Source organism: Erinaceus europaeus, chromosome 4 (assembly GCF_950295315.1).
Source record: "Erinaceus europaeus chromosome 4, mEriEur2.1, whole genome shotgun sequence".
NCBI lineage: Eukaryota > Metazoa > Chordata > Mammalia > Eulipotyphla > Erinaceidae > Erinaceus > Erinaceus europaeus.
Genome location: NC_080165.1, coordinates 71,022,213 through 71,035,338, shown reverse-complemented (window position 1 = coordinate 71,035,338; position 13,126 = coordinate 71,022,213). Strand labels below are relative to the sequence as shown.

The window sequence follows — 13,126 nt, the reverse complement described above, 5'->3', positions numbered from 1 at the left end:
GAAAAAAAGTATTGTCTGTATCACTAAGCCAGAGGAGTTATTAATGTAAATTAAAATTAGTTTAGATTTCCCTTTTCAGTTGAAAATCCAAGTATGGCTGCCTCATGTCAGAGCTAAAAAGCAGGAGAAAGAAAAGGATGTTTTTCGTCTGAAATGAGGTACAAGCACATAGTAAAGGCACTAAGTAAATCAGATTCAGTCTTGGTTGTCTAAGGAGTTCCAAGAGCTCCAGAATTCAGCTAGAGAGTGTGTGTGTTTGGGGAATGACAGGGGAGTAGCACTTAATTGAAATTCTTTCTTACACTCCCAAACTGATTATGCCAGGAATTTGTTTCATTCCAGACTCCTCTTCTCCCTTGTTTACTTTACCCCAGTACTTCCATCTAAATGTTTTCAACATCTGACACCCACAAGAAGTGCTATATTCTCAGAGAGCTTTTGGGAGTGAACCAGAAGGGCTGGCCTCATCCATGGAAGTCAACACTATTACTCCCCTCTTCCTTACTCTTCCCTTAGTGTAACCCTTTCTCCTACTATTGTCCCATCATATCCATCAGCCCTTCCTTCCCTCACTTTTCTCCCTCCTTGTTCTTGCACTCTGAACAGCCATTGGGAACAGAGGTGCCTCCCCGTCTATGTGGACATATCAAACATGTAAAACTTTTCCTTCCTCTTGATTGTGGACTTAATTAACAGGAGATAGAACTTAATGTGAAAGTTCAGTTTAAATTCATTAAATTCATTAAACTGAAAGTCCAGTTTAAATTCATTTTAAAGTTTGGAATTCTGTATATATGTGCTAGTTTTTTTTAAAAGATATTTCATTTATTTCTTATTTACTGGATAGAGACAGAAATTAAGAAGGAAGGGGAAGATAGATAGATTAGATGATAGACATAGACCTGCAGAACTGCTTCTGAAGTTTCCCCCTGTGGGTGGGGGCCTAGGTCCTTGTACACTGTAACATGTACATTCAAGCACATGCTCCATAATCAAGTCCCCTATATGTGTTTGTTAAGTCCAATGGTGAAGGAACTTTTGAAAGCAAAGTCCAGTCTTTGTCCTGGATGTTGAAAGCTTATCACTAATACCCACAGTCACTTATGATAGTTCTTTGCTTTATCAGTAATACTCATTTCACTTTCACTGGCTTTTCTCTCAGTAGCTTCCACCATGCAGGTATCTAGTCCTTTTAGAACTTTCCCCAGCCTTCCCTGCCCTATACTCCACACCAAAATCTGGTTTTGAAGACAGATATGATGCACAGGGAGTCCCCCTCTATAGTAAGTCCTAGATTTCCTTGAATAAGAAGTACCCGGGCTCTTGTCTAAGGTTCATCCTCTAAATTTTGATGTCTCCACAGAAAGCCAGCTGATCTGCACAACCTGGCCCCAGGCACCCATCCGCCTTTCCTGACATTCAATGGGGACGTGAAGACTGACGTCAATAAGATCGAGGAGTTCCTGGAGGAGACCTTGACCCCTGAAAAGTAATGAGCTACTGATTTCTAAAGCTAATGGTGGGGAAGGGCCCCTGGGGCTAGAAAAGTATGGTATTAACTTAAACAAGGCAGATTTCTAAGGAAGTTTCATCTGTCCTTGAACATAGGACACAGGGCATTGTATTCACTGAAAGAGCTCAGGACACCACTACCCACCCACATAGGGGTGTTAATTATAGCCACCTTTCTCCTCTTTTCATACTTGGGGAAATCCAGACATGGAAAACTTGAATCACTTGCCCAAGGTCGCACATCTAGAAAATTGCTATTAAACCTAAACTCCTGGTTGTGCTCTGAGTAAGACTTGAACATTTATTTAATTTTTTTCTATTTATAGATAGAAAGAAAACAGAGCACTAAAGGTTTCTCCACTGTGGTGGAGGCTAATCTCAAACCTAGGAGTCACACATGGCAAAGCAGGCAGACTATTCAAGTGAGATATATATATATATATATATATATATGAAACACTGACAAAACCATAGGATAAGAGGGGTACAACTCCACACAATTCTCACCACCAGAACTCCATATCCCATTCCCATCCCCTCCTCTGATAGCTTTCCTATTCTTTATCCCTCTGGGAGTATGTACCCAAGATCATTGTGGGATGCAGAAGGTGGAAGGTCTGGCTTCTGTACTTGCTTCCCCACTGAACATGGGTGCTGACAGGTCAATCCATACTTCCAGCCTTCCTCTCTCTTTCCCTAGTGGGGCAGGGCTCTGGGGAAACAGAGCTCCAGGACACATTGGTGGGGTTGTCTGTCCAGGGAAGTCTGGAGGGCATCATGCTAGCTAGCATCTGGATTCTGGTGGCTGAAAGGAGAGTTAACATACAAAGCCTTTATCTGATCCTTGAACATCCATCTATCCTTCTTTCCTGCCTCCCTTCCTCCCTCCCTCCCTCCCTCCCTCCCTCCCTTTCTTCCTTCCTTCCTTCCTTCCTTCCTTCCTTCCTTCCTTCTTTCCTCTCTCTCTCCTTCCTTTCTTTCCTTTCTTTCTTTTTTTACTTCTCATTCTCTCCCTCTCGCTCTCTTTCTTTCTTCTCTCTTTTTCTGCTTTCAGGGTTATTGCTGGGGCTCAGTGTCAGCATTAGGAATCCAACACTCCCGGCAGCCATTTTTCTTTCTTTTTTACTTTTCTGTTTTGTTCGATAGGACAGGGAGAAATTGAGAGGGAAGGAGGAGATAGAGAAGGAGAGAGAAAGCTAGACACTTGCAGATCTGCTTCACCACTTGTATTTGAAGGTTAGATACCTGCTGCAGGTGGGGACCAGGAGCTTGAACCCAGGGTTCTATGCGATCTCTGGAACTGTCTGTTCTAATATACAATTACTTTCTTCCAGGGCAGGTCATCATCACATTCAGCATCATATCTTCAGATTTTGAAAATTTTCTATGATCCTAATAGAACTAAGCACTATTACTATTGCCTATATGACCTGCCTTGAACAATCCTTTCTCTGATCCAATTACTTCCTGTACTATAATTGTATGTAGGAGAATCCTCTAAGTGCAATCCTGTCATATCAGCAGCCCAGTGATTCATCCTGCCCAGGTAACACAATCTCAAAACTTAAAAATGATTGTCTCAAAGCTGGGTAGTGACGTATCTGGTTGAGTGTACATTACAGTGCGCAAAGATCCAGGTTCGAGCCCCCGGTCCCCATCTGCAGGGGGAAAGCTTCACAAGTAATGAAGCAGTGTTGCAGGAGTCTCTCTGTCTCTCCCTCTCTATCACCCATGTCATTATCAATTTCTGGCTGTCTCTAGCCAATAAATATATAATAAAACATAAAAAAAATTGAATGTCTCCAAGAGACCTCCAAGGAGAAGGACCCCGGGAATGATACCATCAATCAATCCAGAAAACCCAAGTATATCCTCTTAGGTGCCTTGTACAGGGTTGTAGCAGATGTCACAGTGACTTCCTAGTAAATGTCACTATGAGCTAGAATGTCAGGTGGCCTGAGTCCTGAAGCTCCTGCAGAAGAACAGCAGGTCCTTTTGGATCCCCAGCGTCAGCAAAGTCCCCCATTTGCCAAAGACCAGTTGGCCATGTGTTTCTCATCACACCACTGTTTGTGAAAGCTGCCAAAGAGCCAAGAATTTGTGGGGAGTCTTTTTCCCCTTCATTTTATTTTAAAAGAAAAAGCCATTTACAAACATTCCAGCATTTTTCTTTGCTAATCACATTTTGCCTCACAAAGCATTTGGTGTCAAAGCAAAGGATGTAGAAAGTCTTGTATAGTTTCTAAATGAGAAGAACTTCCATACCATTCTTAAACTGGCCCTGTTAGCACTAACAGGGAGATGTTGGTATTAGTACTGGGATAATTGTTCATACTTGCAACAATCTCCAGAGAACAACCAGAATTAATGGGATTTAAGACTGAGAGTCAAGAGAGACCTTAACACCAGCCACCTTTCTACTGAATTTATTTATATGGCCTATGCAAACCTCCCTCTCTTGAAGGCCCTCTGATTTCCCACCTATAAAGTGAGGTGAAACTACATAGTTTCTAAAATGCCTCTCAGCAGAACTTCTGTGATCTCAGGAATTTCTCAAAGTTCTTTTCCAGAGTTGGCTTTCTTTTTCCCACAAAACATAGCTTAGAGAGCTGAACTTGGGACATTGGAGCCTCAGGCATGTAAGTCTTTTTTTTTTTTTTTTTAAATTTTTTATTTAAGAAAGGATTAATGAACAAAAACATAAGGTAGGAGGGGTACAACTCCACACAATTCCCACCACCCAATCCCCATAACCCACCCCCTCCCATGACAGCTTTCCCATTCTCTAGCCCTCTGGGAGCATGGACCCAGGGTCGTTGAGGGTTGCAGAAGGTAGAAGGTCTGGCTTCTGTAATTGCTTCCCCGCTGAACATGGGCGTTGACTGGTCGGTCCATACTCCCAGTCTGCCTCTCTCTTTCCCTAGTAAGGTGTGTCTCTGGGGAAGCTGAGCTCCAGGAGACATTGGTGGGGTCTTCAATCCAGGGAAGCCTGGCCAGCATCCTGGTGGCATCTGGAACCTGGTGATTGAAAAGAGTTAACATATGAAGCCAAACAATTTGTTGAGCAATCATGGATCCCAAGCTTGGAATAGTGGAGAGGAAGTGTTAGGGAGGTACTCACTGCAAACTCTAGTGTACTTCTGCCTTCAGGTATATATTTTGTAGTAGTTTATGGATACGTGTGCACATAATTGTGCATAACCATTATGCTATCTCCCCCACTCCTGAGCTGGTAGCTTAAAGAAAAGCACCACTTAAATATAGTTATGATCAAGGGGAGTTAATTGATAATAATATGACATTTCAATTAGACAGTGAACGGGGTTCAGAACAGTGTCGGAATTGGATAAAACTCTGAGTGCACTATTTCTAAAATAAATAAATAAATAAATAAATAAATAAATAAAGCAAAGAGATACCTCCCAAAATTGGAAAAGCAACCATGAAAATCTTTTTATTTTTTTAAACTTTCTGCCAGATGATATGGTGACAGAGAATCACTATGGGTTTTAGTCTCCTCATGAAAGATTTGGGTTCTAATCTGTCCTACTGGTATGTATTGCACTAAAATAACAAATAAGCTTTAAAAATCTCAGTAGTGTAACAGAACAAGGGTCTATTTCTCACTGAAGCAAAGTATGAGTAGGCAGTATATAACCGTTTTCTATCTTGGAGCTTTGGAAATACATTTCCTCCAAGATCCTTCCTTCAGTGAGGCTAGAGAAAAGTAGGATTATGAAACAACAGTGTAAGGACCAGGGTGGTTAGTGGTTATGTCACATCCCCTCCCATCTTACTGGCTAGAATTCAGTCATATGGAAAAGGAGAAACTGAGAAATAGAAAGGCATGTGGAGATTCAGTGAATGTAGATGACCTTGGCTCCAGGTAAATTACTGAACACCTCTCTAGTTTTTGGTCTTCTTATCTGTAAATCCGTGACCATCATGTTGATTTTGCAAGCTATCATAGATATCTAGTACCTGACAGAGGAAGAACTCATTAAATAATAGTTTGAACAATTAGAACAGTGGCTCTTCTGTACCTGTCTTTTATGTACCAGCATAAGGACAATAGGATAATTGGTGACCTTCCATTTTAACATCACAGAGCCCAAGAGAAGTTGTTTAGTGAATTAACCTCCAAGGGTTATTTGCTTAAGTATCAAGACAAGACAAGCAAGCACACAGTCAATCAGAAACGTTCACCTGCTACTCCAGAAAAGGAGTGGGAGCAGGAATAATGAAGAAGGGAGAGTTAATCTTACTAGAAAGAGGATGATCCAACTTTCAAGCTTCTAGAACATTCCCTAAATTCAGTTCCCACCACCAGGGAGATTTTAATAACTTTACTTAATTTTTTCCCCCATTATCTTTGCTGGGATTTCCAGGCAGACTTTTCCAGATAGAAACAAAGAGAGATACACGCATCACAGTGCTGAAGTTTGCCACTGAGTGTTGTACTCTTATGTGTATTTTGGGGCTCAAACTTAGGCAGTGTACATGACAAAGTATGTGCCCTCCCAGGTGAACCTTGTCTGTCATTTTATACAGTTCATCCTCAACACCATAGACAGGGTCTGGCCCCAAGTAGGTGTTTAATACATATTGATTTGGGATCACATGGGATCTTTTTGTCCAGTTGCATGCTGGCTGTGACTAATTTGTGAGAAGTCTGTTGGGATGGAAAAGCAGTCAGAGAACTCTCATCTGCAGTCATAATATTATGTTTTTTACTACTATTTACAACAAAAAAAATTGTATTTAAAGAGTGGCCAACTGTTTCACTTCCCAGAATGAAGCTTCAGTGCATGTCTAAAGGGAATGAACCTGAAATAAGATACCATAAAGAACAGAAAGGGAAGAATTTTTTTTTTTTTTTTTTTTTTTTTGCTGCCAGGGTTATTACTGGGCTTGGTGTCTGCATTATGAATCCACTGCTCCTGGAGTTCATTTTTCCCATTTTATTGCCCTTGTTGTTGTGCTTGTTGTAGTTGTTATTGTTATTGTTGTCATAGCTGTCATTGTTGTTGGACAGGTTAGAGAGAAATAGAGAGAGGAGGGGAAGACAGAGAGGAGGAGAGAAAGATAAGACACCTGTAGATCTGCTCCACCGCTTGCAAAGTGATCCCCTGCAAGCTGGAGGCTCGTACCAGGATACTTAGGCTGGTCCTTGTGCTTTGCGCTATGTGCGCTTAACCTGCTGCACTACTGCCCAGCTCCCAGGGAAGAAATTTTTATCACTTAGAACAGGGGACAGAAAACATTTCTGTGAAGGGCCTTGTATACTCAGCCACAGAAACAGACACTGCTCTGCTATTCTATTACTGAGTGAAAGCAGTCACAAGTAACATGTAAATGAATGGGTGTGGCTGTGTTCTAGTATGTCAGTATTTGTGAAGATTGAAATTTGAATCTCATTTTATTTAAAAAATGACAAAATAAAATATTTCTTTTGACTACTTCCCCTACTACATTGGAGGAAGTTTCAGCGCTATGTTCTCTCTCTCTCTCTCCATATATACATATATATGGGGATTTAACAGTGTTTGACAAAATTATAAGCTACTGGGGATAATTTCACACCTACACATGGTGTATATAAGTTACAATACCCTTTATCAGAGTGCTGTGACCCCCCGCCCCCCAGCATAGTTCTCACAGAGTCTAAGAGACAGTTTGGTTACCAGTTGTTTGTTTATTTGCAAGTTTATTTGCTTTAGTCATTCCTAGTTCACCTGGAGAGTGGGCCTGTTTTGTCATATGCACAACCCAGCTTCAAGCCTGGCACCTATCACATTGGAAGCAACTTTGGTTCTGGGGTTTGCTTCCTACTCTCCTTCTGTCTCAGGTTCTCTCTCTCTCTGAAGAGGTTGACCCAGAGCAGTGGAGCCCTGGAAATGACAAAAAATTAAAAAATAAAAATGACAACTCTTCCTAACACAGATGCAAGGGTAGATCTATTCCTTGGGCTTTGGTTTGCAAACCTCTGAGTTAGAGAAACTGACAGTCTTTTTGTCATCAGAACACATCATTATCATATTTAAAAATATGTTTCAATGGAATACTACTTTTAAAAATATTTTATTTATTTATTTATGAGAAAGATAGGAAGAGAGGGGTGCTGAGGACTGAACTTCAGAGCGCCAGATATGTGGTCTTCTTTTTTTTTTATTTGTTTGTTTTTTTGCAGAACCATTATGCTGTCTCCCCAACCCTCAGCAGAATGAATATATATATATTAGAGCACTTCTCAGCTCTGGCTCATTGTGGTGTGGGGGATTGAACCTGGGACTTCAGAGTCTCAGGCATGACAGTCTGTTTGTATAACCATTATGCTGTCTACCTCTGCCCCAATAGTACTTGATAATCATAAAGCAGGGTACAGTGGACTTTATAGCCCACTTATCTGCACTGGTTAAGTGCCACATTACCATGCATAAGGATCCAAGGTTCAAGCCCTCACTCCCTTCCTGCAGAGGGGATGCTTCATCACTGGTCAAGCAGGCCTGCGTATGTCTATATTTCTCTCTCCCTCTCTGAATTTCCAACCCTTCTCAATTTTTCTCAGTCCTATCTAATAGAAACAGAAAGGGGAAAAATGTATTTAACATTCTATATCGTAACCACTAAAATCTAGTTAAGTTTTTAAAGATGTAATTTCCACAAAGACAAATTTCACAGGGGATATTAATATTTACAGTAAATATCTCACAGTATGTCGTAGTGCTTAGAAATCAGGGAGTATTACTGTGTTCTTATTAAACATATAACCCTGTGTTGTAGGTCTTGGATTTTGTACCAGCCACTCATTATTATGAAATAATGGTCAGATACTGGAAATCTGATCAAATGATAACATAGAGCAAACCTAAATGAAAATACATTTTCAGGCTATTATCTCTATGTTATTATCTTTTCAAGGGGAAAAATACCACTTTATGAATAATAATTAAACATATTTAAGTTAGTATTAATGACTTAAGCCACTTATTATTATTGTTATATTTATCAGAACACTGCTCATCTCTGGTTTATGGCAGTGTTGAGGATTCGACCTGGAAACTCATAGCCTCACTTGTAAATAATGTCTTGCCATAACCCTTATACTATCTCCCCAGCCCAAGGCAATTAAATCCTAATATGTGCTCTAGATTTGACATGAGAAGGACAAAATAGAGAAAGATTATTCTAAGTCTGCATGCTTTGGTAAATTACCTGACATCTCTGCAAGACTTTCAGTCTTGTAAGAGCGGATGAGTTTGGTAAATTCTCTGCATAGTCAGAAAGACTTGGGTGTAAAACCTGTACAGAGTGCCCCCTCCTGGTGGATGGAAAAAGTTCATCCACTAAGCTCATCCAGCTTCAGATAGAGATTGAGGACTTTGAAACTAGAAAGCAGAGACAATGAAAGACCACAGGACTTGGGACTTAAGAAAGTAAAACTACCATAGTAGAAATCTCAGTTCTGCTATGCAACTAATTTTAAACTAATGCTTACTTACCTTCTCTGTGGTTCATGCTTCTCACGTAGGAAATGATGCCAAAAATATTAGTGCCAATATTTATGAAGAGTAAATGGAACATTTGTGTTGAAAGGACCTAAGACAGCACCTGCTATAGCATTACTCTCTTCCATTTACTTTTTGCTGGATGACATTAAAGAAGTGATGATAAAGCAGAAACACTGTCCAGGGGCTAGAAAACCAGGTTCTGGTGATTAGCCCTGTGCCTTTAAATAGCCACTTGACCTCTCAGGTGTCCAGTTGCCCTCCCTGTAAAAGGAGAATGCTGACGTCTTCCGTCTCTGCCTCATGGCAAAGGGCTAGAACAAGTGACTTCCTGAAAACTTTTCCAGTTGCACTATCAAAATTTAATAGTCAACTAACGTGGTTCAAGAGAAAACAGACCTAACTAATAGCCCATTCAAGGATCCAAATAAATAAATAATTTTAAAAAGTTAATTTGGTTAAAATTATTTAAAACAAGACAAAGATAAGCAAAATATTTTAATTTTTTATTTTAATATATTTATTTATTTATAAAATGGAAACACTGACAAGACCATAGGATAAGAGGGGTACAATTCCCACCACCAGAACACCTTATCTCCTCCCTTTCCCTGATAGCTTTCCTATTCTTTATCCCTTTGGGAGTATGAACTCAGGGTCATTATGGGGTGCAGAAGGTGGAAGGTCTGGCTTCTGTAACTGTTTCCCCGCTGAACAGGCGTTGGCAGGTCGATCCATACTCCTAGCCTGTATCTCTCTTTCCTTAGTGGGGCGGGGCTCTGGGGTGGCAGGGCTCCAGGACACTGGTGGGTTTGTCTGCCCAGGGAAGTCCATTTGGCATCATAGTAGCATCTGGAACTTCATGGCTGAAAAAGAGTTAATATATAAAGCCATACAATTATTTAAAACAAAACAAAAAAACCCCAAATTATTTTACTTTTTAAACAGAGAACAGTCATACATCTTGGAGTCAACACTATTTACTCAGAAATCAATCACATTGTTAGCAATGTGGCTGATAATTATGATAAGCCAGCAATGTCCCCCTATCTCTTTCCACTCTTGCAAATACATATAATGTGTTCATGAAATAATATCTCTTTACAAAAAGAATTGCTCATTTGGATGAAACTAATGGGATCAAAACTATGGATTCCCTCACAAACCATTGCACCTCATTCAGTCTCAGGGCCAAGAGAAGATATTCCTAAATCCAGGCTGCCTCTTACATTTCTTCTGCCTTCAGAATGAAATTTGTGCAAAGGAGAAGAGCTTGATCATTGCAAATCAGTCTCCATGCCTGCAAGTAAAGCAACTGAAAACAGTCGTTCTGTTTCTGTAGTTCGTTACTGCACGAGGGTTAAGTGTGTGAAAGATACTTTAGAAATGAACTCCCCCTTTTTTTGCCACCAGAATTATCATTGGGGCTCAGTGCCTGCATGGTGGTTTCACTAGTCCCATAGGGCCTTCAGGCCTCTCCCCATATATATTTTCTGACAGAGACAGGAGGGAAACAGAGAAGGAGCGAGAAACTGCACCATTGCTTCACTATTTGTGAAACTTCTCCCCTATAGATGGGGGTCAAAGGCTTGAGCTCAGGTCCTCTCTCATAGTACAATGTATCATCTACTGGGTATGCATGCCCTAGCCCCAGGGCTTTTCCTCTTGAGAAATGGCTTTGAGGTCCCAGTGCAAAAGTGCTCCCAAAATTAACTCTTTGCTACTAGGATTAGAATCACAGACTTGGCAGAAGGTTGTTATTTTAATGTGAGTTAGGGAAATGTCAGGGACCCTCTCTGAGACAGAGGCCAGAACATTCAGAATTTTCATTAGATACTTTTTTAAAAAAAATAAACAACAACTTTTACTTATTTGATAGGACAGAGATAAATTAAAAGGGAAGGGAAATAGAGAAGAAATACAGAGAAGCACCTGCAGCCCTGTTTCAGTATTCATGAAGCTTTCCACCCTGTAGGTGAGGTCTGAAGGCTTGAACCCAGATTCTTGTGCATGGCAATATGAGAATATGAGCACTTAACCAGTGCACTACCACCTGCCACCCCTGATTAATGCTTTCTATTTAAAAATTTATTTTACTATTGATTTATTAATGATTGACAAGATTATGGGATAAGAGGGGTACAATTTCACACAATTCCCACCACCAGAGTTCCATACCCCTCCCCTCCATTGGAAGCTTCCCTATTCTTTATTCCTCTGGGATTATGAAGCAAAGATCTTTATAGGGTGCAGAAGGTGGGAATTATGTCTTCTATAATTGTTTCTCTGCTGGACATGGGCATTAGTAGGTTGATCCATATCACCAGTCTGTTTCTAGATTAGATACTTTCTATCAGTGCATCCAGGTTGGTGGTTCTAAATCCTAATCCTCTCAGTGATATATTCAGTGACATACTCACCCCTGCTCAAGCTTATCTCCCCTAGGAAACTATCAGTGAATTAGGATTGGTAGTGCCCACCCTCCCTATAGGATGTGTGTAAAACCTGCCAAAGTTTGTATAGATTGAGCTAGAAACAGGAGGGTTGCTTCTCATGATCTGAAAAGGCTCTCCCTTAAAGGAACCACAAGTCCTCTGATCTCAGCTCACTGCATTTTCCACTACAGGTATCCTAAACTGGCTGCAAAACACCGGGAATCCAACACAGCAGGCATTGACATCTTTTCCAAGTTCTCAGCCTATATCAAAAACACAAAGCAACAGAACAATGCTGGTGAGTAATTCCCTTTCAGCACAACATTGCATCTTGCCCAGTGTCTCCTGCCCAGTGTCTGCAGTTTGTCTAGGGGCATGACAGAAACTAGGAGCAGAGAAGCGCCTGTAATCAATGCTGATTAGTATTCAACCACTTTGCTTCCCTAGTGAACAGAGGGGAGGTAGCTGTACCTTCTTTTTCCTGGCTTCAGTGCAATGAAGAAAGTTTTGGTGTTATAATATCTTTCCCTCCATCTCTCTCTCCATATCTGAAAAAAAGTTGGCTTGAAGCAAAGGGCCGGCTTAAGGATCATGGTTCAAGCCCCTGAATCCCCACCTGCGGGGGTGGGGGTGGGTGAGAGGGTGGGGCACTTCACAAGCGGTGAAGCAGGTCTGAAGGTGTCTATCTTTCTCTACCCCTCCTCTCTCAATTTCTCTTGGTCCTACCCAGTAACGACAACAACAATAATGACAATAACAACAAAGGTGGAAAAAAATAGCTTCCAGGAGCAGTGGATTCCTAATGTAGGCAGCGAATAACTCTGGAGGCAAAAAAAAAAAAAAAAAAAAGAGATGGAGAGAGAGAAGGATGGGAGTTTTTCCTCTGAGCGGGCACATGATGCAAACTTAGAATCCAAAGTAAAATAAGTGCTTCAGGATTCTTCATGAGTGAATGAAAATGAGGAGGACACACTGAACAAACAAGGTTGTATATTCTAGATGCTGCAGGAGCTTAGAAAGGCAACCAAGTTTGAATGCAGTAAAAAAGAAAAAAAAATGGAGGGGGCAGATTTTGACAGGAAGAGTGGAAAGTAAGTAACTCAGGGTAATAGTTACTGAGGACTCAGATTATGCCAGGCACAGAACTAGTACTGAGGAAAATAACCTTCCAAGTTTTCAAGGTAAGACCTGGTTGGTTCAGAAGAAAAGGCTTAAGTTATCTAAAGTCAGGTTAAAACAACAACAACAAAAAAATAAAATAAAACAAAATAAAACAAAAAAGAGAGATAAGTGATTAAAGGGAATCTGAAGAACCAATTAGCTGTCACATGTAAGAGCTAACATTTACCAATGATATTCAGAACATGAAGAGTTTGCCTCTGGGAACTTTGATCATGGTTATTTAAGGGGTTTCAGCTGGATCAAAAAGATTGAAGGGGATTCCATCATCTGGGAACATAAGGTGGACAGTGAAAACATACCAGCAAAAGAGACCAGGAAAACAGACCTCCAGTGCGTGCCCGGGGGATGAGCCTTTATCTTGTGGATCATGGCAGCCTTTTAGAACTTTATGGAGTGGCACTGGAAAGAGAATGGTCCTTTTAGGGACAGTGAGAAACAGCATGCAGAAAATATTTCAAATATACTCACTGTTTCACTGCTTTTTTTTGG

At 40.7% G+C, this 13,126-nt stretch overlaps 1 protein-coding gene across 1 annotated transcript in view; it reads left to right on the top strand.

The window, feature by feature from the left end:
* CLIC5 (chloride intracellular channel 5) overlaps positions 1 to 13,126 on the top strand; it is a 145,394-nt gene that overhangs the window by 86,056 nt on the left and 46,212 nt on the right. Inside the window, exons 3-4 of the mRNA XM_007530787.3 lie at positions 1,364 to 1,489; positions 11,647 to 11,753. Coding sequence (XP_007530849.1) covers positions 1,364 to 1,489; positions 11,647 to 11,753 — 233 coding nt within the window. The remainder of the gene's footprint in view (positions 1 to 1,363; positions 1,490 to 11,646; positions 11,754 to 13,126) is intronic.